The 27,780-nt window shown below is 41.0% G+C and overlaps 1 protein-coding gene across 1 annotated transcript in view; it reads left to right on the forward strand.

The window, feature by feature from the left end:
- Positions 1 to 11,769: 11,769 nt before the first annotated feature.
- The window catches only part of PHEX (phosphate regulating endopeptidase X-linked), a 198,071-nt gene continuing 182,060 nt past the window's right edge, over positions 11,770 to 27,780 (forward strand). Inside the window, exons 1-3 of the mRNA XM_059910108.1 lie at positions 11,770 to 11,887; positions 16,974 to 17,042; positions 23,398 to 23,559. Coding sequence (XP_059766091.1) covers positions 11,770 to 11,887; positions 16,974 to 17,042; positions 23,398 to 23,559 — 349 coding nt within the window. The remainder of the gene's footprint in view (positions 11,888 to 16,973; positions 17,043 to 23,397; positions 23,560 to 27,780) is intronic.

Consider the following 27,780-nt stretch of genomic DNA (forward strand, 5'->3'; position numbering starts at 1 on the left):
GGCACAGACTAAGTGCTCAAATGTTAGCTTTTATTATTTACCAGCAAGTATCAGCTTTCAAAAATGAAATTTTTGAAAATTTCATTTGTAAATTCAGAATCAGAAATTATACTAATGCAACCAAACTGCCTGCTATGTTAAGCTACTGCTGCTTTTAAGAGAAATCAGGTGATGGAACGTTTGCTTCTCCAGGCTTCAACTTTATTAGATGTTGCCAAATTGCTTTCCAAACTGGGGTAACAATTTACACACTTAAGATCAGGGCATGAGAATTGAAGTCGCTCCATTGCCAACACTTGGCATTGTTAGACTTTAAGTTTTTGCCAGTCTGGAGGTGTGAAATGGTAACTTATTGTGGTTTAAATTTTCATCACCTGATTTTGAATGAGGTTGGGCACATTTTTATAAGTTAATTGGCCAGTCAGTATTCCTCTTTGGAAAAATGCCTGTCTTCTGCCCATTGGCTATTGGGTTTTTACTTTCTCATTGATCTATTGTGTTTACATCTTCAGGATGATAATCCTGTGTTGCTTATATTGTTACAAGTATCTACTCCCAATCTGCCCTTGTCAAATCTTTTTAAGATGCCCTTTGCTTTAATTACATTTTATAATCATCAGGAGACTAGCTTTGGCTATGCTTGGTCTTTTCATTTCTTAATGGTATTTTCTGATGCACACGAGTTTTTTATTTGAGTGTAGTCAAAATTTGTCAGTCTGTTTCCTTTATGGTTTCTGTTTATTGTGTTTTTTTTAAGAAACCTTTCCCTACCTAGTCTGATTTTATCATATATATATATATTTTTTCTTTTTTTTCCAGTATTTTAAACTTTTGCTTTTCATAATTAGGTCTTTCATTTAGCTGGCATTCCCCACCCCATTTTTTTGGTAGCATGTGAGGAAGGTTTTTTGTTTTTGTTTTGTGTTTTTGGTATGCTATGAATTGTAAGGGTATTTTTTTCCATTGTGATCACTACTTATCCCAATACCCTTGATTAAATTGTCCATTCATTCCCCAGTGATTTGAAATGCATTTGTTGTCCTACATTAAGTTACTCATTTATTCATGGGCCTGTTTCTGGGTCCAACACTTTTGAGAAAGTGATAGTTGGTGGGACTATGCCAGAAATGTACTTTTAAAAGATATGCAGATGGCCACAGAATGCCAATGGATTGTATTTCTTTCTAGAATATTAACAAAAAGAAAAATATGTTGAGCACAGTCTAGATGAAATTTCTTTATCATGGCCTACTATACAATTTATTTTTAAACATTAAACATTTAAATGAACAGCTAAGTTACATGGGATCGGTTATAGGCTAAATAATTGCATTATAACAAATTACCGAAGATGCTCTGAATAAAACATTTGATCAAATGTTGTAGTTATACCTGAGATTATTAAGTTTGTGGACAGAACACTTCAGCATATGAAATCTACCAAAAAGAAGCTGTATCTTGGGAACAATTCAAATGCTAGTAAATGTGTTAAGCCAGGCCCCATGCACCATCTTAAAAAAGAAACATGACTTGGTTGGTGATGATCACGAAATTGTGCTTAGCTAAGCAACAAAATCCACGTGGTTATCTGTCTTTTTTTCTTTTTTAATTTTATTTATTTATGGCTGCCTTTGGTCTTTGTTCCTGCACGCGGGCTTTCTCAAGTTGCGGCGAGCGGGGGCTACTACTCATTGCAGTGCGTGGGCTTCTCACTGCGGTGGCTTCTCTTGTTGCGGAGCACAGCCTCTAGGCGCACAGGCTTCAGTAGTTGTGGCACGTGCACTCAGTAGTTGTGGCTCGCGGGCTCTAGAAAGCAGGCTCAGTAGTTGTGGTGCACGGGCTTAGTTGCTCCGTGGCATGTGGGATCTTCCCGGACCAGGGCTCGAACCCGTGTCCCCTGCAATGGCAGGTGGATTCTTAACCACTGCGCCACCAGGGAAGTCCTTATCTGTCTTTGTTCATACTTTATAACCCATCTATTCCCAAAAGTGATCAGAGGCCGCTCACAGTGTTGAAACGCATTTAAAAGAGGAGATGAAAGGCATCAGCTGCCATATTGTGTTGACCACTTATAGCAATGCCATTCAGAATGATTCCCTCCTAAGCATTTCCAGGATCTGATGTCTTTTCAATTTCGCCTCTGAAAAATAACCTTGGATTAAATGCAGTGTTGTACAGTTTCTCAAAGCATAGCCAAAGCTAGTCTCCTGATGATTACAAAATGTAATTAAAACAAAGTGCCTCTTAAAAAAGATTTCACAGGGGCATGCCTCGTCAGTCTTGTCTTTGCCACTAAGTTCTGGGAGTTCTCTGTATGTCAGTCCCTACCTGGTGGGATTTGAATGAAATCATCCAGGATCATCTTATATCTAGACTTTCTAATTTTTAGATTCTAAACTCTATAGTGGTAATGCACTGGGTTAATTCACTTCTGTGGGGAACTGATTCTGATATTCTGTATGCCAGAATAACACTCAATACTGTGTAGTTCATGAGGGCAACAAGGTGATCATTTGTTTATTCAATAACATTATGGGTACTTCCATGGGTCAGGCCCTGGTGGGGTACCGAGCAAACCGAGATGATTGAAGGCCCTCAAAAATGTTCCCCAATCTACTTGGGGAGACTGACTCACAGACATAAAATAACGGGCTGGTGTTTCATGATCCTGCATTGTGTGCCCCGTGGACATTTGAAACAATGCAAGTAACAATCTAAAATGGCCAGAAAGGAACAGAGGAAGGAGGGAGGGAGTGTTTTTCAGCACTGGAACGGAAACTCTGATGGTTAGGTGGATGATACAGTGAAGGGATAGCTGTATATTTTCCAGGTTTCTTTTTTTTTTCTTTTTTTTATTCATCATCATTTCAGATAGAAATGTTTAAGGGAAACAGCAGGGAAGGGCTGCCAGGAACATAGCAATTTGGTTTACCGAGATCATTATATTTAGTACTTTAATGTCTAGCTTTTGAGGTGGGGGTGAGGGGTGTTGAATTTAAGAAAAAGTAAACAGTTGTTCTTAATTATACCATACCACGGGACTTGGTGTGCTAGCTTCAAACAAAAATAATGCAGCCTTTTCACCATTACAGGAACGTCAGTGATTAAACAGAATCGATCGTCTGAGTGGTTATGACTGGGAGTTATTACAGTTAAATAATGCTAAGCCTTTGAGATGAGCAGTAAACTCCAAATGGAATTCATGGCTAATAATATCAGCGAGGCAGTCTATTGTGTAATGTCGTATTTATCACCTCCTTAGGAAGACAAATTATCTTTCCTGTTGGCATAATGTATTACATTTTTGAAATTCATATATCACCTGATGAATTTTATACAATACTGACACAATAAAATGTTCCTGGAATTCGACACGTTGAAAAACACTGTCTCCTTAAACAAATGAACTTGCATAAATTATTTAAGAATGCCTAACTGAGGTCTTTTCCTTTTGCCTTTCACTGTCAAGGCCCTCAGTTGCAGTTGGTAGATCATCCCCAATAGCTGAGGTCTATATGTCTCTTCTTTAAAAAAAAATTCTTGTAGTTTAAATCTATTTGGGTAGGTTGGATGTGAAAGGGTTTAAATTGTAAGCTGTGTGATAAGGACTACAGTTTTGCCCTGAGAACTGGTCAAGAGGGGACCTGCCCTGGGTGCTGGTTTCAAGAGGGCTTCACTCTGGCTCTCCTCCAGCTGTGCCCCTCGCCACCAGGGACGGGTCCGAAGTGCCAAGGGGCTGTGCCTCTGCCCCCTTCTAGAACACAGTTTGTATCCCCGAGACATGAAATGTCCTGTCCAAACTGCTTAGTGCCCATTTCCAGGGCCCGTGGGGGCCTCCTCAGTTTATCATCCCACAGCCTGATGGATGATGGAAGGTTCTGCCCGCACTCGGGGGGCTTCTGGTGGTGGTGGGGGTGGGAGCAGAGAAAAGGGGGTGCCAATGTGTTTTTGCATGGAACTTCACAGAGTCTGTGAATTTTGAATTGGAGCGTGGCTTTCCAGGTGGGTAAGAGGTATATTTACAAGTTAGGAGGACAGAATGTACTTGATTTAACAGTTTGTAGCCTGATTTCCAGCTTTAAATGATATGTGGATGGACCTGCATTTGTACTCTTGTCTCACAATGTAGAAATGAGCTTGAGGAACTGTATTATAATTTTTAAAAAATACGGATAGTGAGTACTCATTATGTTTGGAAGAATAATGGCAAATATTATATTGTGTCAAACGAGCTCTTTTTAGAGTAAACTTTCAAATGCATTACAGAACTGAAAATTATCAGTTGAAATGTCAAAATCTTACCTTAGTTTCCTTCCTCCATTTGTAGAAGATACCCTATTTAATGTGCACCCATCTTTTTTTTTCCTTTCCACTGAGAATTCTATTGGCAGAAAGTTCTAGAGAACAGGGATATGTCTTCATTTGATAAAAACCAGGCTTGCTGCACCCAGAGAGCACTTGACATTAAGGAATCCAACGGTGAGTTATGGCAGAGGAGATGTGAACAAGACGCGTCAGCGAATATCTTGAAAGAAATGATTTCCTTCTTGTCCTTGATCATGTCTAGTAACTTCAGCGAAAGGCTCCGTTCTTTCTCCTCTCTAGTCCTTTCTCTTCATCCGGCTGCAGAATCACATTCTAAATCTCCAGCTTCTGTCATCTCATTGGGATTTCAGCTGCATTCAACCTGCAATGTTAAATGCCTTCTCCCTCCGGTCCCAGAGGTGAAAAGCTGTCCAGACCATGATCCCAGCCCTCAAGCAGCTCAGAGATGAGAGGAAGCAGACAGGTGTATGTTCTCACCTGGCTGTTCTTACTACCAATGGGAACACAACCAACTAGGATTGGAGAACCGCGAGGGTCTGTGGTGAAGAGAAGAGGCCAGAAAAGAGGGACCTTGTTGTGGTTTTCATTTGCATTTCCTTAGTGACTAATGAAGTTGAGCCCTTTTTCATATGTTTATTGGTCCCTTGGATAACCTCCTTTTGAAGTGTCTGTTCAAGTCTTTGGTCCACTTTTTTTCTTGGGTGTTTTTTTTTTTTTTTATAAATTTATTTTATTTTTGGCTGCGTTGGGTCTTCGTTGCTGCACGCGGCTTTCTCTAGTTGCAGCGAGCGGGGGCTACTCTTCATTGCGGTGGGTGGGCTTCTCATTGCGGTGGCTTCTCTTGTTGCAGAGCATGGGCTCTAGGCGCGTGGGCTTCAGTAGTTGTGGTGCATGGGCTCAGTAGTTGTGGCTCACGGGCTCTAGAGCGCAGGCTCAGTAGGTGTGGCGCACGGGCTTAGCTGCTCCATGGCATGTGGGATCTTCCTGGACCAGGGCTCGAACCCGTGTCCCCTGCATTGGCAGGCTGATTCTTAACCACTGCGCCACCAGGGAAGTCCCCTGCCTTGCTTTCTGAAGCATTCACTCTTAGAGCCTAGCGGCCCGTGGGAGCCTTAAACTGATACTCGCCCCTCATACAAGTGCGTGCCCTAGATGACAGCCTGCAGAGACACAAGCAAAGGGAAGTTCCTGATATGACTTCCCCAGCAGCCTTTGTGATTAACAGTCTCCCTGCCTCCCAGGGCCGGCCCCCTTGTTGCCTCTTAGATAAGACCCCTGTGGAGCTCACCACAACCCTGCTCTTTTTGGTTTGAATTGATCAATCTGGCCTTACTCAGGAACCCCAAAGCACTCTACCCGAGGACCCTAAGAGGCACACACCCCAGTGCGGCCCCTCGAGGTGTGCTGTGTACTTCCTCTTGTGGTCTTTTGTTGAACCCTCTGGCACGCTGTGCTCTACCTCACAATTGTTAACAGAGTCATAACAGCCTGCCACAGCAGGGGCCACTGAGACTGGCCCCAGCCGCCTGGTCAGCACCATGCCATACTGGTTGTTAAATATTTTGAATGTCATCCTTGGTTTCAATACCTAAGTTTAATGTTTAGTTTTGTTAGTTCTTGAGTTCACCTTACTATTGATACATTGTAAAGAGATTCAGTGGTTTCTCTAAGCCAGTGGTTCTCAAAATGTGGTCCTCCGACCAATGGTATTAGCATCGCCTGGGAACTCGTTAGAAATGCAGATTTCCAACCATCCTAGACCTACTGGATCAGACACTCTAGGGATAGAGCCCAGCAGTCTGCATTTTAACCAGCCCTCTAGAAGATTCTGGTGCCTGACCATTCACATTTGAGAATTGCTTCTCTATATGCCTCTTGCCTTCATAAACATCTGAGTAAGCCGTCCTTGAGCAGTTGTCTGTAATTAATCAAAGACGTTCAAACTTCTATAGGTTAGTAGTCTAACTGAGGGGTCAGAGTGGGTCTGATCAATTTGAGGATGTAGTATGTAAGCACTAGTTGGATGAATAGTTATTACATTTTAATAGAAGCGTTATGCAGTAGAGTGCTTTGGAAAAAATCTCATGGGTTTTGTAGCTGTTAATCATTTTTTTATTCTCTATATTTTATGATTTTTTGACATCTTGACTCCTTTCAGACCCAGGGAGGGACTGCCCCTCCAAGGGTTAGCTAATTCCTAAACATAGTGAATGACTTGCCTTCTACCATGCCTCTGAAATGCAAACCAACCAATCCCAAGTCCATGCCCCCACCTGCCTCCTTTTATCAGGCTTGTGCAGTATCCAGGACACTGTCCCCCTGCCCTAATTCACCCCAGGGCCGGGTACTGGGCAACTAGAGCCCACTCTTATAGACCAGAGCCTGCTGAAATTATTCCAGTTCTAAACCTGCTCAGTTGCTTACCCTGCCTCGCCCATTTCTTCCCTTGAAAACCACAATAAAGGCTTTTGCTCATACTTTCCCCTCACCCCTTCTGCCGTCTGACCAACCCTGGTGCTTCCTCTTGCAGCCCTCTGTGACGTGGCATGCCACTTCCTCTTGAAAACTGTGAGTAACACTCTTCTTTTGAAGCCTGTCTCCGTGTCCTTCATCTTATCATACGTGTTTAGAAAAAATCCCGGGTACCTCTCAAAACAGGAGCCAGACAGATTTGAGTTCCAGCTGGGCTCTGTCATTTACCCATCAGGTGACCCTGGGAATATTACTTATCTTCTGCCAGCTTCAGTGTCCTTATCTTCAAAACCTGTGAAAAGATTCCTATATCATAGAACTGCCGTAAGGACTGATGATAATATACATAAAAGGAGGGCATACTGAAGAAATAGTAGCTGTATGGTCCAGGAGGTGAGAAAATCAGGGAGTAAAAGTCCCCTTTAGGCTCAGAAGTAAACAAGTACAATTCATGGATAGATACCTTTCAAATTTATATATCTTTCCTAATGTTCAGTTACTAGCAGCAGGAAATCAGGAGATACTTTATGTATTGCTATTTTTGTTCCCCAACTCAAAAAAAAATTTTTCCCCCATATTAAGTTATGCCTGCTGTTCCTGTTAAGGAAATAAAACGTGATAACTAATCTTTTTAACAAGAGAATTAGAGGAAGCATAGTTTATCATCGCTTTTCCTCAGCTCAAGTGTCTTTTTGATATGCTATACCTACCTCTGCTAATTACCTGAGATAGATAAACAAAGTTATCAAGAAACATGGCACAGAGAAAAGAGGTTGGAATTTGAAATCCCGCAGGCCTTAAGACAAATACCTGCTATGTGACCTTGGGCAAATCACTTAATAGCTCCAAACTTGAGTTTCCTCATCTGCAAAAGGACACAGAACACCTAGCTAAGAAAGATGTTTAAAAAGATCAGATATAATGTAAGTAATGAGTCCCTTTAGTGGAAGGCCTGGGACTTGAACCTTCCCTAATCTGAGGGACCTGCCAACGAATAACAGAGCCCTGCCACAGCTCCCAGCTCTGAGTTTTCAGCATTTAGCTTCTCTCTCCCTCTTTTCCCTTCACTCCCTCCCTCCTCCTTCCAGGGGATGGATGAGTACATTTTTCAGGATTTGAATCATTTCCTTCCTTCTCACTGAAATTGTGGCCCACATGGGATTTTACTGCCGGAAACAGAAGACCCCAAACATCCAAGTAATGACCAGATGCACTCATGTCTAGCATAGACTCGTTTTCAGTTGTCCTCCCGGCCACTGGAGTTGGGCTGAGATTGCAGGAATCACTTATCTCTGGATAAATAATCTCACCTGTGAGTCCTGCAGGAAGAGACGTAAATGCCCAGGCAAGTCCCCTCTTGGGGTGGGGTTTGGCCTACCTGGAAGCGTTCCTTTTATTCCTCAAGCTGTCCATTCTTGTTGGTCCTCCTTCTGGAAGTCTTCCCAACAAGTCTACCACCCAGATATTTCTGTTTCTTTGGACATTTACTGACCTTTAGTGTTCTGTAACTAAGTTGCCAAGGCTTTTGCATGTTTTCCTGCCCAAGCCCAGCTTCCCAGTCTGGAATCTCTGGCATGGCTTCTTCATCTTCCCTCACGGGCCTTGCACAGGACCACGTGCCTGAGAAAAGCTTGAGAAACTTCTGTTGATTCATTCATTGATTTCAGTTAAGGCTCCTGAGAGTCCTGGAGCTTCTTAATTGAAACAGTTGGGTGGGTGCAGACCAGACTATTAACAGACTTACCTGCATAGTGACTTTTCATTTAACTCATTTTTACAGCTATTGAGAAATTATAAAAGTTTTTTGACAATGCCCACCCCTTTTTATACCAGAACAATGACTTTTCACTTCAAAACACACTAAGTAATATGCTGTAGTTTCAGAAGCACAGTTTCAGGCAAAGACACGTCGACCAATTTCCTTGACGCAACAGCTTGTATTTAGAGAATATCAAATGGAACAATTTTGAGAAGCAGGTCAAGTGTGGATGACCATTTTGCTTTGTGTATGTGTGCCGTGTGGGTGGTCTGAAGAGGCAGCATCTTTTGTTGCTCCTTAGTCCAGGGATTGGTAAACTTTTCTGGAAAGGGCCAGAGAGTAAATATTCTAAGCTTCACATAATATCTGTGTCACAGACCTACTCAACTTTGACTTTGTAGCATGAAAGCAATCATAGATAGATACATTAACAAATGGGCATGACTTTGTTCCAATAAAACTTTACTTACAAAAACAGGCAGTGGGCCACGTGCCCTAGTTTGCAGATCCCTGCTTTTGTCTCTTGTGAGCACTCATTAATTCTCTGTGCTTTGAACTTCTCTATTTTGCTCTAAAGGGTTTTTTCTGTGCCGCAACTTTATTTTTAAGTGCAGTTTGAGCGCAAAATAATCGTCATCTCTGAAAAGGTTGAAAAATTAACGCAGAAAATGGCACAGAATGAGGAATGCACTTGATGGTGAATGATTCACCTGTACCCTTTCTTCTACCAATCCCCACCCACTCTCAAGTCTTCCTCAGTCCTTTGGTGAGTAAAACAAACCTTCATTACATTAGGTGAACATACTGTATTTATTTTTGACATTTTGAAATAGACTTATTTTCATTGTTCAATTAATACATTTTTCTGTCTGCATTTGCATATCTTCATTTGGGATGGAATGCATCCTAATTTTCCTGTTACAACTAATGGAGGCATTTTTTGGTTTAATGGCTTTTCACTTAGCAGTTGAGTGTTCAGGAATGAATTCACGATGTTAAGTGATGGATAGGTGTGCTTCAGGGTAAGTCCCAATTGCCCTCGTCTCTGGGGAAACTGCCAGTCCAAGGTTTCCAGCCGGCAACCCACGATCACCGCTGCATGTCAGTCTGGACCTGGAAAGGTGTGAGGAGATTTGAAGAAGGAAGGAAAGAGGGAAGAAGTGGGTCCTGGTGTCATGCTTATGTGGATGTCCTTTCCCCTGTGCACAGGGTATGGCAGTGATCCCCCTCGCTATCTTTCCATTTCCTGCTTTTCCTGTGTCACCTGAGGCCAGTCCTTGGGCCTCAGTTTTCTTAGGGGCACAACAGAGATAAAAATACCTTTGCTAGCAAGTATATAGGTTTACCATGAGGTTAAAATGGGATATGAAAGTGCTATACCTGTGTGAAGTGTCATTATCATCTGAGCATTTAGAAGGAATTAGAAGGCTGAAAGACCCCCAGACACTAGCATCTGAGGTTCCTGAAGTTGCTTTTTAAGAGTAAGTGGCTGAGGCTAACTTGTGTAATTTTCATTGCTCCTATTTCTCCCTTCACTGTTGCGGACCATGAACTGTGGCTGATGGGCTGCAGCACTGAACTTGATGGATGTGATTCCTGACCTCATGGAGCTCACAGTCTAAAAAGTAGTATGGAGTCAAGTCCAAAAACTCTTGGGAGGATCCCATCCTAGAAGCCAAAGGCCTGCTAGGATGTGTTATTGGAACAACAATAACAACATCCACAGCTAATGAGCACATAATGTCTACAACATACCGTGATGTCATAATTTGGACAAAGGCTTATTCTTTCTGGTTTGGGGGCAACATGAAATGAGCAGAAGGTAAGGTAGGATGTGTTACAGGCTGTGAGCGTGAGCCCATGTTATACTGGACTCCTCAGTGTCTGCTGAGCCCTGGTGTGATGCCTCCCAAGCCAAAGGCAGAAGTTTTGCATGAGAGAAGTGCTCTCCTGGTTTCTCGATGTAGCTGAATTCTCCAGCTCCACTCCCACTGTCCTGTGACCTCCAGCAAAACAAAAACAGGTGGGTGGTAACTGTGCTGTGAATTAATGATATCTATATCATTGGATCATAAAATCGATATCATTTTAATAACACTGAAATATCAGTTGCCCTGCCCCGTGAAGAAAGCAGATTTTTATAATTTAAATTGTTAGTATCAATATAATCCAAGAAATCAAAGACCCAGTCATTAATCAGTCTTTCCAGTGAGACGGATCACCTCTGAATTCATCCTGGGGAATCTGCTGAGACCGGAGCTTGATGAAAACACAAAAACGTACTAACCAATGGTGGGGCTGGAGGACACAATACACAGGTGCACTTTTCATCAAAACATGCAGGGAAAAACCCTTTTGCCATATCTTTTGTGCTGGCTAATAAGCTTAATTCGAACACTTACTAGCCTTTTGTACAATTCTTAGCACCACGGGAAGGAAGTGCTTTTCCTTCTTCCTTAAAAAAAGTTCCAGTCCAAACCATCAGCCTCTGTAGGTTGTCTTAATTGCTACTTTGCACTGCGCTGGGCTATGACTCTGATTTTTGGCACATGCTGTCATACACAAACTTCCTAAAATAAAATGCTCCAGGATATCCCAGGGACTCTTAGAAGGCTTTAAAAAGGGACTCGCACACTGAAAGACTATCTTTGATGAAGACAGTTCAGGCGAGCAGAATGATTATTGCCAAAGAATTATGTGATTCTTTGAGATCTTGAAGTGGGTCGGAAGAATCCTTGCCACCTAACTTATCATGGTTTGGGGGAGTTTGACAAGAATCCAGTTTTGATAAAGACAATCGTTTTTTCCTCCCCAAGTGACTATACATTTAAATAGCTAAAACATCTGTTCAGTAACATAGTAAAACATGTACACTCGGAACGCCTGAGAGAAGAGCCTGCCGAACAATCGGTTGAGAGGGGGAGCGCCGTGTTGCTGGGGGGAGAGCACCAAGATAAAGCAACCACTGTTTGTTTTGTCTGGTCAGGGGGAAAGCCAAGGCAACCAATATTTTTGGGTTTCTTTTATTTCATTTGTGAAGAAGTATTTGAGAAAGGGTGGCGAGAGGACATATCCTGATGGGCTTTTTTTTAACCTGTCCATTAGTAGAAGAGCATGAGAACCTTGGATGTCAACGCCTAACAGACTCTTGAGACCAGCCACCAAACCCCAAAAAGCGACTTTCTTCTTGCCTGGCCCTTACATCTCTCCCAATGGATGCAGAGACAGGGAGCAGCGTGGAGAGTGGGAAGACGGCCAACAGAGGCACTCGAATCGCCCTGGCCGTGTTCGTTGGTGGCACCCTGGTGCTGGGCACGGTCCTCTTTCTAGGTAAGTGGAACTGGGCTAGTGCAGTGGTTTCCTTGTGCTGTATTCTGGCAAACCTGGTCAGGATGCAGGTGGAGGGCTGTTTGCTTGTGTTAGCAGGTGGTGCATCCTTAGTTTCTATTAAATATGCAAATGAAAGGAAGCTTTTTCTTTAGGAGAGTAAATAAATAAAAACTCCCAAGTACCAAATGCATAGTCCAGAATGTGAAGTGGGTATAAAGTGGATTCGAGTGGCTAGAGGATTTGGTTGCATCGGGCAAACATTTTTTATGCATTACATTTAGCAAAATGAGTGTTTATGAATTCATAGTCAGATACTTTGATTTATTTTGTGAGGAAAGACTTTACATTGTGATCAAACCATGCTGGAATTTCTTTCCATTTGATTTTTGTCAGTGTTTGCCTGAATGAATCATGAAATTTAACTCACAAAATACAAATCAGTCTTTAAAAATGCACCGTTAATGATATTCTTCAATTCCTTTCTAATCCAGTGACTCTGGTGGAATACAAAATTTAACTCTGCCTTTCTCTTAGATTTAAAAACTAATATGAAGGAAAACAGAGGTTTTCCTCCTAAGATTTGAAAGGTATTGTGATTCATTGATTTTAATGACTTTTGGTGAGAATGATGTACCCAGAGAGTATATATGATGTTAAGCATATTCTTATGAGACAGAACAAAATAGAAAGGGGAGAGGAATGTTCTAAAATTTTAGGCATTTTGAATCTTTGACTCTTCGCCTTTGTATTTTTCTCATACGGCCCATACTGTTTCATTAGCTTGAAAGTCATGTAGGACCAAGCCCTATATTTAGGAGAGTCTAGGTGCAGTTTGAAATGTAGCAAGCCTGGGAACATACCTTGGCATAGGCAGGATGCAGGAGGCCATGTTTATCTTGGCAGGGGAAAACCAGTAATTAAACTTTAAAAGAGTTAGGGTTGGGTGGTTGAAAACTCTGCTAAAACGAGCAAACCACCTTTCCATGTTTTCTGTGGCTGAAGATTTAGGGAATTAGATGGGTTTATTGCTTTCTGGTACAGCTAAACCTCCTACTCCTGCAACTGAAATTGAGGCTCTCGAAAACTGGTGTGAGATTTCTTGGCACTTGGGGTTTAGGCAAGTGTCCTATCCTGAAATTCAAAACTGGAGGAAAAATGATATGGGCATGTCAAGGGAGTATGTACTATGTGGGAAGTGACTACAAAGTTAGACTGTTTGTGTTTTGCAAACACTCCCAAACTTAAAAATCCAAATGATTATTGTTTATGTAAAAATATGTGCTCTTTTTAATGACGTTACTGCTGCTTGAAGCTTTTTTGAAATTCCTCTCTTATGATTACATTCTGAGGCTGTAGCATATTATCAGAATGTTCTTGATGGCAGCAAATCTTTTTTTTTTTCTTTGGGCCACACTGATCTTAGTTCCCTGACCAAGGATCGAACCCAGGCCCTCTGCTGTGAAAGTGTGGAGTCCTAACCACTAGGCCACTGGGGAATTCCAAATCTTTGTTCCTTGAGAGAAGATGATTCTTTGGGATCAGCTCTGAAGTTTTTAGAGCACAGTAAAATTCATCAAGCCAGGCGATGCTATTATCGGTAAGGAGGCCTGCCTAAGATAGGAAAAATAACTTTCCAGTGTGCCCAATAACTTGTGGCCTCCCTCAGCCTTCGCTACTCAAAGTGTGGTCTGCGGACCAGCAGTCTTAGCATCACTTGGGAGCCTGAACTCCACCCCAGACCTACTGATTCAGAATCTGCATTTTCACAAGATCCCCAGGTGATTCATTTGCAAATTAAAGTTTGAGAAGTATTGCTTCAGGTGACCATGTCCTTTTGGATGACTACATTCAGAGACATTTGCTTTTAAATAAATGCACACTCTCAAATGAAAAAATAAATGATATTTTTGTCAAATGTCTCTGCACTATTTCTGACTCCCTTCCTTCCCTCCTCTCCTTTTCACTGCCTAGTTCCACAGGCTCTGCCACCCGCCTCCACCCTGCACCTAGCAAAGTCCTTGTCTCAAAATCTCCTGGGACCCGCCAGCCAGTGCTCTTTATGACAGTATTCTGGTTAAGGGCCTCTTCTCTTCAAGGCACTTCCGGGTAAACTTTGTGGTATATTTTTCTGCCTATATAAGTTCAGTCACATGTCTGCAATTTCTGGCATTCCTCCTTCTCTCTTATTTGTATTTTAGGCTCTGGGGTAATCTCTTTTTTAAAACCTTAGTCCTTATACAGTAAGAGTGATAGCCACTGGCCTTGGGGTGGTTTCAGAGAACTCAGAGCCCTAGGATTTAAGACCTTATATGCCTATACCCAGTTTATTTTATTGTATTTCATTTTTTTCTTTTAGATTTATTTTTTATTCAGGTAACATTGGTTTATAACATTATATAAATTTGATGTGTACAATACTTTCAGCTTTCTGGGCCATGCTGTCTCTGTTGTGGCTACCCGACTATGTTGTAGCACAAAAGCAACCATAAACAATATGTACACAAATGGGCATGGCTGTATTCCCGTACAACTCGATTTCTGGACATTGAAATTTAAATTTCGGATCATTTTCACATGCCATGAAATATTCTTCTTATGATTTTTTCCAACCATTAAAAAATGTAAAAAACATTCTTAGCTCACAGACCATTCAGAAAGAGGCAGTGGACTGGACTTGGCCCACAGGTCATAGTTTGCTGACCCCCACTTTATGGTCATTCTCATGCTCGTGTGGATGATGTCACTGCATTCTGAAGTCATTTCTGCTGCTTATAGACTAATCTAAAATGAGAAACCAAAGTGCTCTTTAAGTTTTTTAAAAAGCCCCTAACCAGCAAAAAGTAACATTTTCATTTTTTATAGTAGAAATATTTTTTTGTTGTCTCTGTTTTATTCACTTAAACCTTCACATTGTCTGGGCTTGTTGAACCTTCTTTATTTACAGGGTCTTAAGATAACCCCCCCATGGAAATGATGCTCTTCCTTCAGAGACTGGGTTTGTCTGCGTCCTAATTAATTTAACTTAAACTTTTCTTTTACTCATCATCAGGTAAAGATATTTGATTTTAGTTTTGCTACCTTAGAGGTTTTCGGTCAATAATTATTTTCCATGAAAGAAATAACTCCTTAAAACTTTAAAAAATGAGATATAATTTACATATAACATTATTATATTGGTTTCAGGTGTACAACATAATGATTCAATAGTTGTATATATTGCGAAATGATCACCATGATAAGTCTAGTTAACATCTGTCACCTCACAGTTACGTATTTTTTTTCTTGTGATGAGAACTTTTAAGATCTACTCTCTTATCAACTTCGAAATATACAACGGAGTATTACTAACCATAGTCACCAGGCTGTATGTTACATCCCCATGACCTATTTATTTTAGAACTGGAAGTTTGTATCTTGAAAGGAATGTCTTTAACTATTTTATTATCTTTTTTTCTAAAATAAAATAAGGCTAGTATCAAGAAGGTATTGTCCAGAATCATAAAATATTATTATTTACAATAAAGTTTGTTTTTCCACTGTAAAAAAAGACACATGCTCCTTAAAGAACATTTGGTAACCATATAGAAGTAGACTGAAGGGAAAATTTACTCCATGGTTCTACCACCAAGGCATATTGAAATATTCCATACTAATCTTTATGTTCCACATATATATTTTTACCTTTTTTTTGCTTTCTAAAGGAATCAAAATATAACTTTACGACAAGATACTTCTTTTCTTAAAAATAGGCCTGAGATGTTTGTTCCATAGACAGTTTTCTTGAATCTCTAATGTAACACAGGTAAAAAGACTGTTTGGAGGATGAATGTGGGTTAATAAATAACTCAAGTTGCCACACTGGTAAGTGATGTACAGGTCTTCCATCTCTAGCAGAAATATAGATACCGCCATACTTTCTGATCCTGTTTCTCTATTGAGGGTGCTATGAAAGGCCTTGTCCCCCCTTTACCCGCCACCATCCATCTCCCCATGGCCACATTTCCAAATGATTCCTTATTTCTGCTCACAGAGTACAGCAATAATGAATTCTCCACAATTTCCTTGGCTACCAGAAATATTTTCGAAGTCTAAACTCACATCTGCTAATGCCCAGGTGCTACCTGAAGTTTACAAATAGGACACCCTTCTATAGTTCTGCAGAAATCCATTTAGATAAAGTTACCAGCCAGATGGGGGAAATTAAGCCATTGATGAAAAGCTACTTCTGTCTTACAGGGTTTTTGTTGGGTTTTGTTTTGGTGGAAGTAGTTGGAAGCTTGGTCCACCAAGCTGCATCTGTCTGGTAGATGCATCTGTCTGGCTGGGCCTGGTGGGAGGAGGGTGTGTGGGGTACGGGGCAGGCAGATAATGACTCTCTTGATAGATGACTGAGTTATATACGATATATTTTTACTCTTCCCCCTTTTACGGGCCGTATCTGTATGGGTGGTTTAGATAAGACGCAGAACTTTAAATGCCACCTATGCTAGCTTTTTCCTTCCACTCTGGATTTGGTCCAAATGACACAGTCTATAAGTTTCAATTTTCCCATCACTAAAATGAGAATGTAGTTGTAAACAAAAAGTGAAATTATGAGACTTAAACCACAGATAATCAGAGATAGAAGAGACTTCAGAGATCATTTAACCCAGTGGTTCTCAAACTTGAGCCTGCATCAGAATCACCGGGAGGCCTTGTTAAAACGCAAATGGCTGGGCCCCGCCCACAGAGTTTCTGAGTCAGAAGGTCTGGGTGGGGCTCGGTCATTTGCATTTCTAATTAGCTCCCAGGTGATGTTGCTGTGCTGCCCCTGCCCTGGGGACCCCACTCTAAGAAGCACTGGTCTAGTTGTGTCTTATGTTCAAGAGAACCAAGTTTGAGAGCAACCAAGAGTCTCACCAAGGTTACTTAGCTAGTGACCAGAGTCTGGTTCTGTGACTCTGAACCAAGTGGATTTTTGAATTCGGTGTCAACACAGGGAAGGATGAACTGACAGCAAATGTCTCGCATATGTGCCTGACGGTGGGTTACTTGGTGGTGGTCTGCTGCAAGCCAGTCATCTCTTTATTTTGGTCTGTTTTTTCAGTGAGTCAAGGTTTCTTAAGCCTCCAAGCTAAGCCGGAGTACTGCCTGAAGCCAGAATGCATCGAAGCTGGTAAGTCAGTTTTCCATCCTATGTCAAGTTATGATTATGGTACCTTGGTGAGTGGAAGAGAAAACAGGCGGTATTTTTAGTATTTTGTGTGCTTGAGGTTTACCAGGTATGAAATGCAATTCTGATGAAATTTTAAATTTTCTTTCAGACTTGGTGTGAAGTTGTGGAACGTAGGTTTCCTGTTTTCTTTTTCCTTGCAATGAAACAGCTGTGCGGTATTCCAAATCATTATAAGGAAATCAGGAAGAGGTGTGGAAGGCTGAATGGCCTCTCTTAAGACCTGGAGACCTTGGCCTTCGTATCTCCTTAGGTGGATATAGATTCCCATTTATCTCAAGTAGTCTTTCTGTATCTTCTGGTCAGTGGGTCTGGCCTGTCTGCGTCTAAGCAGGGACCCTCTGTAAACCGATACTTCCACTGTCACCTGGAATCTCTTTGGGTCCTTCTATTTCACGTTACAAGTCAAATTTTTCTTGAGGTGACAGGCTGTGTATCAGTGGGTACCCCAAAGTGAAGACGAGCGGTTAAAGTTGCCTCAGTTTTGCAACATCTATCAGTTTTGCCCTCCATAAACCAGTGTTAGGGCCTAGAGTTGCAGGACCTGGATCCCAGCCCCACTCCCATTTTTAAGTGGCCAGGGACACGAGTGTGTGTTTTCCAAGGGGAAAGTGATGGGATAAGTTAAGCACATGGTCCTTTCACTTTCCTCTTGGCCTTAAGAGAAGAGATTAATGAATTATTGCACCAAATATTTGTTGCACTCCAGGCACTGAGTTAGGTTCTAGGAATATAGCAGTGAGGCTGAATGACCAGGTAAGGGAAGAAAGACAAACACCCAAGGGAATTAATGGACAAGAAAAATATCAGCTGGTGGTACATGTTATGCAGAAAATTTAAAAAAATAGAATAATGTGGTGGCAAGTGACAGGATGGCCAGATTGCAAAGTCTGAGGAAATGACATTGAAGGGGCCCTTTGAATAATGAGAAGGGAGTGCTGTGTGAAGATGGAGGAAAGGGCTTTCCAGGTGGGGGGAACAGCTGGGGCAAAGGTCCCGTAGAGGAAAGAGCTTGGGGGACTTGAGGAATGGGAAGAGCCTCTGGGTAAGGGGCAGGATGCAGGTGATCAGGGTCAGTAGGGAACCCAGGCGCCAGCAAGTTTGAGGTTTTCCTAAGTGCGCTCAGAAGCCTCTGGAGGGATTTAAGAGAGACACAAGATCTTATTAGCCTTCAAAAAGATCTCTCTGTGGAGAGCTCGACGCTGGGGAGTCTTTTGGGGTGGAGGAGAGACCACAGGGAGCAAGAATGGAAGAAGGTTGCTCAGGCAGGTGGTTATTTCGGCAAGCCAGGTGAGAAGTGCTGTCAAGATGCTGTCTTGAATTCAAGATATGGGAAGGGAGACAAGAGGGTTTAGGAGATAGAGAGCTTGCTAAAGGATTGGATGTGGGCTGCAAGAAAATTCAGAGAATCAAAGTGATACTTAGATTTTTGGTGGTGCTTGGGTGGTGGCATTTATTGAGATGGAAAAGACTTAGGTGAAAGGGCTTTTAGACTCTGAGGCCTTATACAAAGGTACTAGCTTAGACAGTTGTGTTATTAGAGTTCTTTTTTTAAAATTTATTTTTTTATTGAAGTATAGTTGAATTACAATGTGTTAGTTACTGCTGTACAGCAAAGTGACTCAATTATACATATATATATATATATTCTTTTTCATAGTCTTTTCTATTATGGTTTATCACAGAATATTGAATATAGTTCCCTGTGCTGTACAGTAGGACCTCGTTGTCCATCCATTCTATATGTACCAGTTTGCATCTGCTAATCCCAAACTTGCATTCCTACCCTCTCCCACCCTCCTCCCCGTTGGCAACCACCAGTCTATTCTAATAGAGTTCTTTTTTAAAAAATATTTATTTATTTATTTGGTTGTGCTGGGTCTTTAGTTGCAGCAGGTGGGCTCCTTAGTTGCGGCACGTGGGCTCCTTAGTTGCAGCATGCATGTGGGATCTAGTTCCCTGACCAGGGATCGAACCTGGGCCCCCTGCATTGGGAGCGCGGAATCTTAACCACTGCGCCACCAGGCAAGTCCCTTGTCCCATTCTTAAGTGATCAACATAGAGATATATATATATATATATATATATATATTTTTTTTTTTTTTTTTAAACCGGGCACTATGTTAAGTGACTTACATGTGCCATCTCATAAAAATCTTCATAAGAACCGCATGAAGTTGGTGCTATCACCCGGCCCAATTGCACATGAGGGAATGTAGGCTTCTAGGAGCTAAATAACTTGCTCCGGGTCACATCCTGAGTTAGCAGCAGGGCTGGGCTTCAAGTTCATGTGTGACTCCTCTCCATCTGTGCCTGTGTGCCAGAGGCCATGCCAGGAAACTCTCTTGGACCCTGGTCCTGTCTTGCTCTTTTTTCATAACATTAGACCTACTAGAGTCTAGGGACTAGACAACTGTTTCAGCTTTTTGATCTCGTCGCAGAAAGGATGAGAAAGATGTGGGAATCCCCAGGTCCTTTCCTGCTCCCAGCGGAGCAGCTGACCTAGGGATTTCTCCAGTGGAGCAAGGGGGACCTGGCGTCGGGTGGGGCACCAGGTGGGACTATCAGAGGACAGGTTTTAGACTTGACGTCACCTTGTGCTTCGTCTGTGGAACAGTTTTTGCAGATGTGTGAAATTAAAAATTTTGAACTCAAACTCAAATTGAAACCCTAAGTCAACTTTTCGTACGGAGTGCCACTTATTTCATGAGTTTTGTCTCTTTATTACGAATCATAATACTGCAAAAGTAAAGCTTGAAGAATGACATTGATTATGTCGCCTCCTGCCAGCTAGTGTTTTCCCTTGCTGCCCTCTTTTTAGTTTTCACCTTGGCGGCTGGCTTTCTAATATTGAAAAAGATACTTCTGCTGTTTCTGCCGCAAAACGCTCACCAGGGCTGCAGTCCTCTTCACTGTAACGTGGGCGCCGCTGTGCGCCGCGTCGGCGCCGCGTGATTGCTGCGTGGGCGCCGCTGTGCGCCGCGTCGGCGCCGCGTGAGTGCTGCGTGGGCGCCGCGTGATTGCTGCGTGGGCGCCGCTGTGCGCCGCGTGAGTGTTGCGTGGGCGCCTCGTGAGTGCTGCGTGGGCGCCGCTGTGCGCTGCGTGGGCGCCGCGTGAGTGCTGCGTGGGCGCCGCTGTGCGCTGCGTGCTGGCAGGATAAAGTTCGGGAGAGCGACGTTCGGGACTTTTTGCGAGCAGGTGCCAATCTTTTCCGAGATGGCTTCTCTCCTTGACTTTCCTTTTCTCCTCTTCTGTATTTCCATCTATCCTAATCCCTCTTTCAGAATAAGGGGTGGAGGAAGAATACAAAGAAACGAGGAAACAAGGAAAGGGCGTGCTAATGATAGTGGATAAGGCCAGAGAAGTTGACGAGTGTGAGACATGATCTATCTGGCCAAGTACAGGCCATGTGATCTGGGCTAAATATATAAACCATCCTAAGCTCAGTTTCACCATCTGTAAAATGGGAATAAGAGCTTTTATTTATCATACTGGTTGTGAGACTAGAAGAAAATAATGTTGGTGGTAGTACTAGTAATCCAGGTCCACAATGCCATATCCTTTACCCTGTACCCAGAGAGCGTTGTAATGCTCAGTTGGCAAGACTGGACCCGAGCTCAGTTCCTGTGATGGCAAAACTGGATCTTAACTCATGTGAGGCTGTTTTAGACTTTGTTCATCCCACTTAAGAGAATAGCATAGTTCCTGGCACAGAAGAAACGCTCAATATTAGTGATTTTATTGTTACCCCCTCCCCCCCAGCCCTGATTAAACTTAAAAAGTCAGGCTGGTATGAGTGGTGTCTCCACTTCTACTAGATAAACACTAGCTGGAGACTGAATAACAATTTACCTTATATGCATTGACTTGAGGGAATACATAGCTTGGCCTTTCACAGATTTCCTTCATTATCATATTTCTTTTATTAAAACAAGACTCTGTGGTTTTTCTCCATGGAGCTGAGTAGGGGGAGAGGAGTTTTGGTGTCTTGACAGCTATGGTCCCTTGCAATTTGAAGTCACAGTTCCCTTGCAGAAAGTGCAGCCCTGTGCCCAGCTGTGAATTGTGAATGCTGAATTGAGAGGCTGAAGCTGGAGTTTTTCCACTTAGTGGGCTCAGTTCCAAATTCAGTGTGAGCGATGTATTCCCCCACTTTATACCAGGGCTGAGGTCAGAGCTGATCTTGCAGTTTAGGTACCTGCAAGAATACTGAGGAGATGGGATACATTTGAGGGTTGGGGGCAGGGGGAGGCTTGGGAAGGTGGCCAGAAAACAACGTGCTTATGTGAATAAAAATGTGTGTGAGGGTTCCTCTATGTGACTCTAAATATTGTGTGGGACTGAAACTTGTATGGTCCATGTTCCTGAGGTGTCCCATAGCAGATTCATTCTGTGGCTGCACAACCAGAATAACCACAAATATAAACTAAAATGAAGATTTTATGTGTCCTAGCAAATTTGCATATTAAATATTAATGATAAAATAGTAGCAGTAAGTAAAATTGTAATTGGAGACAACCTAATTAATTCTGAAAGATGAAAATATTAAGTTAATTTAAAATTTATCAACCTTAGATTCTAAACCAATTTTTTTCTTTTTGGATGTGGAAGGATTGAGCATGATGGGGATTTTTGAAGTTCTATAGAGATTAGGTTGTTTGTATATTATTAGCTTCATCAAAGACAAAAAGCTGTTTGAAATTTTCATAGAAAGTCTAGGCTAGAGAAATATGTAGCCTTACTTTTAAACCTGGAGGAACCACACACATAACCAAACTGTAATATGTGCATCTAAATTTATGCAGATTATATTTTTTTGGCAAGTCATTCAAGTTTAGCTGATAACTCATTGAGTTTTCATTACTTCAAACATAAATGTATTCTGGCATTAATTAATTATGAATATCACCCAGGATGTCATCTTTCCAAGGTCATTAAAATATTGGCCGCCTTTTTAAAAAAAAAATCATTTGGTGCATATCTTTATGCTAGAGTGGTAGCCAGCAGTTGGAAGGGAGTTGGAGTTCAATATTAGGAATTTTGGGACCTTCTCATTTTGTAATGAAAGACTTTTTTTTTTTTTTTGAAAGACTTTTTTTTAAAGCTCATGGATACATATTTAAGTATGAACAAACTTCCTACCGATTGACTATCTTCCATATATAATCGAGTGTGGCCTTAAGAAAGAGGAAAAGATGGCAGATCAGTCTATCGTGTCTTTCTGTTAACTCATACAAATACCCAGTTCTGCCCCTAGACTTGGGCAAGAGGGGCCCCTGCCCTGGGCCCCTCATTTAGAATGTTACACTTTGCTCTGGCCATGCCTCTCCCCTCCTCAACCCAGAATTCCCTGCAAGATGGCCCCAAGCCTCCTTTTAGGGCCTGTTTGGGTCTCTTCCAGGGCTTCATTCCTCTGAGAGCTGCCCTGAATGTCAAGGGGCTCAAGGATCCATACCTGGCCCTCCAGGTCTTTATAAAGGTATATTGTAAATAGATATTGTCAACATTTAGGTATTACATGTGGGCTTCTGTTTCAGTTAGCCTTTGTTGTGGAACAAACCACCCCAAACCTTAAAGGCCTGAAACAAGAGTGATTTAATATTTCTTCTGATGCCTTGGGTTTGGTGGGGTTCCTCTGCTGAGACTGCCTAGGCTCATTCATACAGCTGCATTCAGTTGGAGGGTCGCCTGGCCTGGAAGGTCCATGATAGTTTCAGTCACACGTCTGGCGGTTGGTGGTGGCTTGGTTCTTCTTCACATGGCCTTACCTCCTCCAGGAGATTCTTCAAAGGGCAGTCTCAGGGCTCCAAAGGGATTTAACGTGGAAGGTGAAAGGCCTCCTAAGGCCTAGTTTTGAAACTCATGAAAAGTTACTCTGCCACTTTCTGTTGGTCAAAGCAAGTCACAAGGCCAGCCCAGATTCATGGCAGGGCAAATAGATCCTGGTGGCAAGAGTGGGAAAGTCACCTTGCAGAAGGATGAAAGGAATGGAAGGAAATGTCACACGCGTCCCGGCAAACAATTTACCTGATACTCCATTTGTATTCCTGTTCCAGGTCCCACAGATGTTAGGGGTGCTCCTGCAAAAACCAGTAACAATAATATGACTAAACTTTTATCCACTCACTCTGAATGTAATAGTTTAATATAGTGAAGTTGATTCAGGGCATCATTTGAGGGGAAATGTAAAAGCCAAGGCTTGGGAACCGGTTGATATGAAATCATTGTTTAATTTGGAAGAGACCAGTACACAATGTTCAGTGCTTGTCATTAATCCTATGATTTTCTTTTTAAATAGCTGCTTCCATCTTGAGTAAAGTAAATCTGTCTGTGGACCCTTGTGATAATTTCTTCCGGTTTGCTTGTGATGGCTGGATAAACAGTAATCCAATTCCTGAAGATATGCCAAGCTATGGGATTTATCCTTGGCTGAGACGTAATGTCGACCTCAAGTTGAAGGGTAAGTTTCTACTTGGGTTTGGTGATGCGCTTTACAGAGAGCAGTATTTGACAAGAAAAACATAGTTTTGGATTTGAGGCATGACTGCTCACTCTTTAACTATACTAAATTCACTTCCAAGATTTTTTAAAGTGGAAGATTGAAAGGAAAGTTGTGGAATTTTAATCTTTCAGATCTCAGTGCAAGCCTAGTGTAGCTCATTATGTTCACATTTGATAATAGTAAGTTCTGCTGCTAAAGGATAAATAGCATTTGATTGAGGTTGGGAGCAAAGGAATAGTTAATGAAAACCGCGTTATATTGGTATACTTATTCATCTGTTATGTTCAGAACAAACTTCATCACTTGCTCACTGTGTCCTGGATTTTCATGGTTTACAAAATGTACTTAACACTTCATTGTCTTTTGACATCACTTTTGAGAACTCTGGATGACCTTGTGTTTGTCATGTTGTTCCTGTTAACTTCGAAGTTGGCTCTGGGGAGACTATCCTTCCCCCATGGCCTCTCAAGCAATGACAAGCTCACACACACATACTCACATATGCGTGCATGCACACATACTCTTCAAAAGTTGGAAGTATCTTTTGCTGGGGGATCTTCTGCTCACAATTGGTCTAATTTTTATGCTGAGTTATTGGAGAAAACCACTTCAGAACGCAAGTAGGGAGATTTCAAGGCCAGGTAAGGTGAGTGTTTTGAGAAGGCAAAAATAGTATATATTTTTTTCACTTTCTTATAACTGAGCTATGCCATATAACTTGCATTCCGTAACACACCTAAAAGAATTTCTGAAAATTTTTGAGAATCATCATTTTTCTATCTTCTCCATATCCTTTTCCCCAAGATTTTAAGAATTAAGTTCATTAATTTTAATGAAAATTAAATACGTATCAACTTATATATATGTTATAACATCTGAAACCATTGGCAAAATAGATACCTATTGTCACTGTAAGGAAAAATGTGCTTAAATTTCACAACTAGGTATAAATCATATGGACTTACATTTTCTACTAGAAGGCTGAAACTTAGTCTTCATAAGTTATAAATGAGAATTTGCAAGAATGTCAGAGTTTTCCCATAACCCAACAGGTGAGATTCCTGTTCTGTGGAACTGTAAATAGGACCTTGAAGAATGAATTTACTGAGACTTATTTCCCTGTAGGATATTAACTCGTGTCGGTCCTTTACCTACCATTCTTGCCTGTTTCCTGTTTCTCTTCTCTGGCTTCTTTTCTTCCTAGACAGAGAGGTGTGTGCGTGTGTGCACACGTACACACACACAATTGGAGAAATATCAATGAAGGATAAGAAAAAGTCAATATTTCCAGATAGGTGATCCTTTTATATTAGTTATAGCCCAAAGATTTCTATCTTCAGGGCATGAAGCAGTTATAATAAGTTAAAGGATTTCTGGGAATGTCTTATTGTAAAAACTAAAATCAGTATCGATGGGCTTTGTTTGAGGAAGACATGGTATATGGGCTAAAAATCATAGCAGTAAGAGTAAATTGTTCAGAGCAGCACAAGTTTTTTTTTTTCTACTTTGAAAAATGAAAAAATTTTATTTCCAAGCTCGGTCGTGAAGGTAAAAAGGAGCAAAAATAACATGCAAAAAGTAAAAAGAAAGTCACGCATAAATCCACCCCTAGAAATAACTGCTAATAAAGCAATTGGGTATATATCTTTCCAGGTGTTTTTTTCCATGTGTGGGTGGGTACATATGCATAATCTCATGCACAGCCATATATTTTAAAAAATAAAAAATAGCTGATATTATGCATGCTGCTCTGTCACCTGCTGTAACACGTAATGTATTCCTCATAGACATGGATTATGTCAGTAGATATCTTTCCTTATTATAAGTAACACTATAATAATACCTAAGTTTACACATCTTTATGGCCTTATCTAAATGTATCCTTAGGATAAATTCCCAGATATGAAATTGTTGTGTTGAAAGAGTATTCATCTTTCATTTTTGTTGCATATAGCAGAATCGCCCTTTAGAAAGTTATTTTTAGGTCTTCATATATTTTCTTGCTGTTTTAAATGGTTACTTTTCTCAATCACCTGTTTCTTTTTGTGGTATAAAGTAGGGGTCAGCAAACTGTGGCCCGTGGGCCAAATCCAGCCCACTGCCTATTTTTGTAAATAAAAGTTTTTTTGAAAGACAGCCACATCCATTCATTTATGCATTATCAATGGCTGCTTTTGCACCACAAAGGCAGAGTTGAGTAGTTGCATATAGAGACCATATGACCCATAAAGCCCATATAACCTGCAAAGCCTAAAATATTTACTCTCTGACCTTAATGGAAAAAGTTTGCCAACTCCTGATGCCTGTTGTAAAGCTTTGATATATCTATATTGGATCTAGGTAGAACTATTTTATTAATTGATAGCTATTTGGTGGGTTTTTGGGATTTTTTGATAGGTAATCATAAAATTAAATAATTATAATTTTTGTCTCTCCCTTTTACTATATTGACTAGAGTCTCAGAATAATGTTGAATTATAGCAATGATAATGGGTGTAATTTTCTTTTTTTTTTTTAGTAAATTTATTTTATTTATTTATTTTTGGCTGCATTGGGTCTTCATTGCTGTGTGCGGGCTTTCTCTAGTTGCAGTGAGCGGGGGCTACTCTTTGTTTCGGTGTGCGGGCTTCTCATTTCAGTGGCTTCTCTTGTTGCGGAGCGTGGGCTCTAGGCGCGCAGGCTTCAGTAGCTGTGGCACGTGGGCTCAGTAGTTGTGGCTCGTGGATTCTAGAGCGCAGGCTCGGTAGTTGTGGCACACGGGCTTAGTTGCTCTGCAGCATGTGAGATCTTCCCGGACTGGGGCTCGAACCCATGTCCCCTGCATTGGCAGGCGGACTCTTAACCACTGTGCCACCAGGGAAGCTGGGTATAATTTTCTTATTCCTAACTTGGGTGGTAATGCCTCTAGCATTCCCCCCAATATATTTTTTCTTTGTTTCTAACATTTTTTATTGTGTTCTGTTATTCCTAGTTTGCAAAAAGGTATTGCTCAAGAAAAATCTCTTCACTGTTTATCAGGAGACTCACATGGAGTATCTCTTTTAACTTCTCTAGATTTTCTCATGCTAAATTAACCTTATAATCTTGAAATAAATCCTGCTTATGAATGGTTTATTATTTTAAGACATTGCTTAAGAATTGAATAAGCTAGTATTTTGTTATATTTGTGTCAGTATTTATGATTCATATTGGTCCATGGATTTTTGTGTGCTAGGTTTGTCAAATTCTGTTATCAAGATTGTGCTGGCCTTGTGAAACAAAATGGGAGGCTCCCCATATATTTCTATGCTCTGGGAAAGACGCAGAAAAATAAATCTCAAGTTATTTTGTGACAAGCCCTGTAAAGGATGAATTAAAATATCAGTCATAGGGCTCTTGCTACAAGTGCCAAGAAGGAGAGCAAATGGTGGAGTAGGGTCTCTTTTTAAATTAGTATCATCTTGTTCCAGATGCATGTGCTTGAAATATAAAATATGTATTCTTTAAACTTTTAAATTTTGAGGTAATTCAGACTTAAAAGTTGAAGGAATAGCACAAAGAACTCCCATATACCCTTTACCCAGATTTCCTGATTGTTACTGTTTTGCTGTACTGTATTGGCTTTATCATACTATTCTTTCATTCTCTCTATCTATAAATGTATAGATTAGAAATATGTAAATATATAGATGATACTGATACACAGATTTATAGATACATATCTTTCTGAACTCTGCAAGTATGTTGCACATAATTAGGTATTCTTAAAGTGTATAAATAGAGCTTTTCAAATATCAGGGGTGCTGACAATCTTATTTTTTAAACACTAGACATTTATTTATTTATTTAGCATGCAAGTTGTTTATTTTGGGAAGTGATCCCAGGAAATAGAGGTGGGGGACCGGGAAGAGTGAAAGATGGAAGGGAGGAAAAGTGAATCCAAGAATTAAACACTAGTCTTTAAATTCTATCTATATGTCTTTATTCTATATCTATCTATGTATCTGTGTATCTCTCAGTCTGTCTACTTATCTATCTAACCATCCAGGTGATACAAGCTCATTGTAGATCAGCTATAAATGACTAACGAGGAGAAACATACTTCAGATCCCAATACCTGGTGATAACTTTTTAAATGCAAATATAAATGTAAAATTATATGTATATCTCAAAAGGGATCATATATTCTATTTTTATAAT

This window comes from Balaenoptera ricei, chromosome X (genome assembly GCF_028023285.1).
Source record: "Balaenoptera ricei isolate mBalRic1 chromosome X, mBalRic1.hap2, whole genome shotgun sequence".
Lineage (NCBI taxonomy): Eukaryota > Metazoa > Chordata > Mammalia > Artiodactyla > Balaenopteridae > Balaenoptera > Balaenoptera ricei.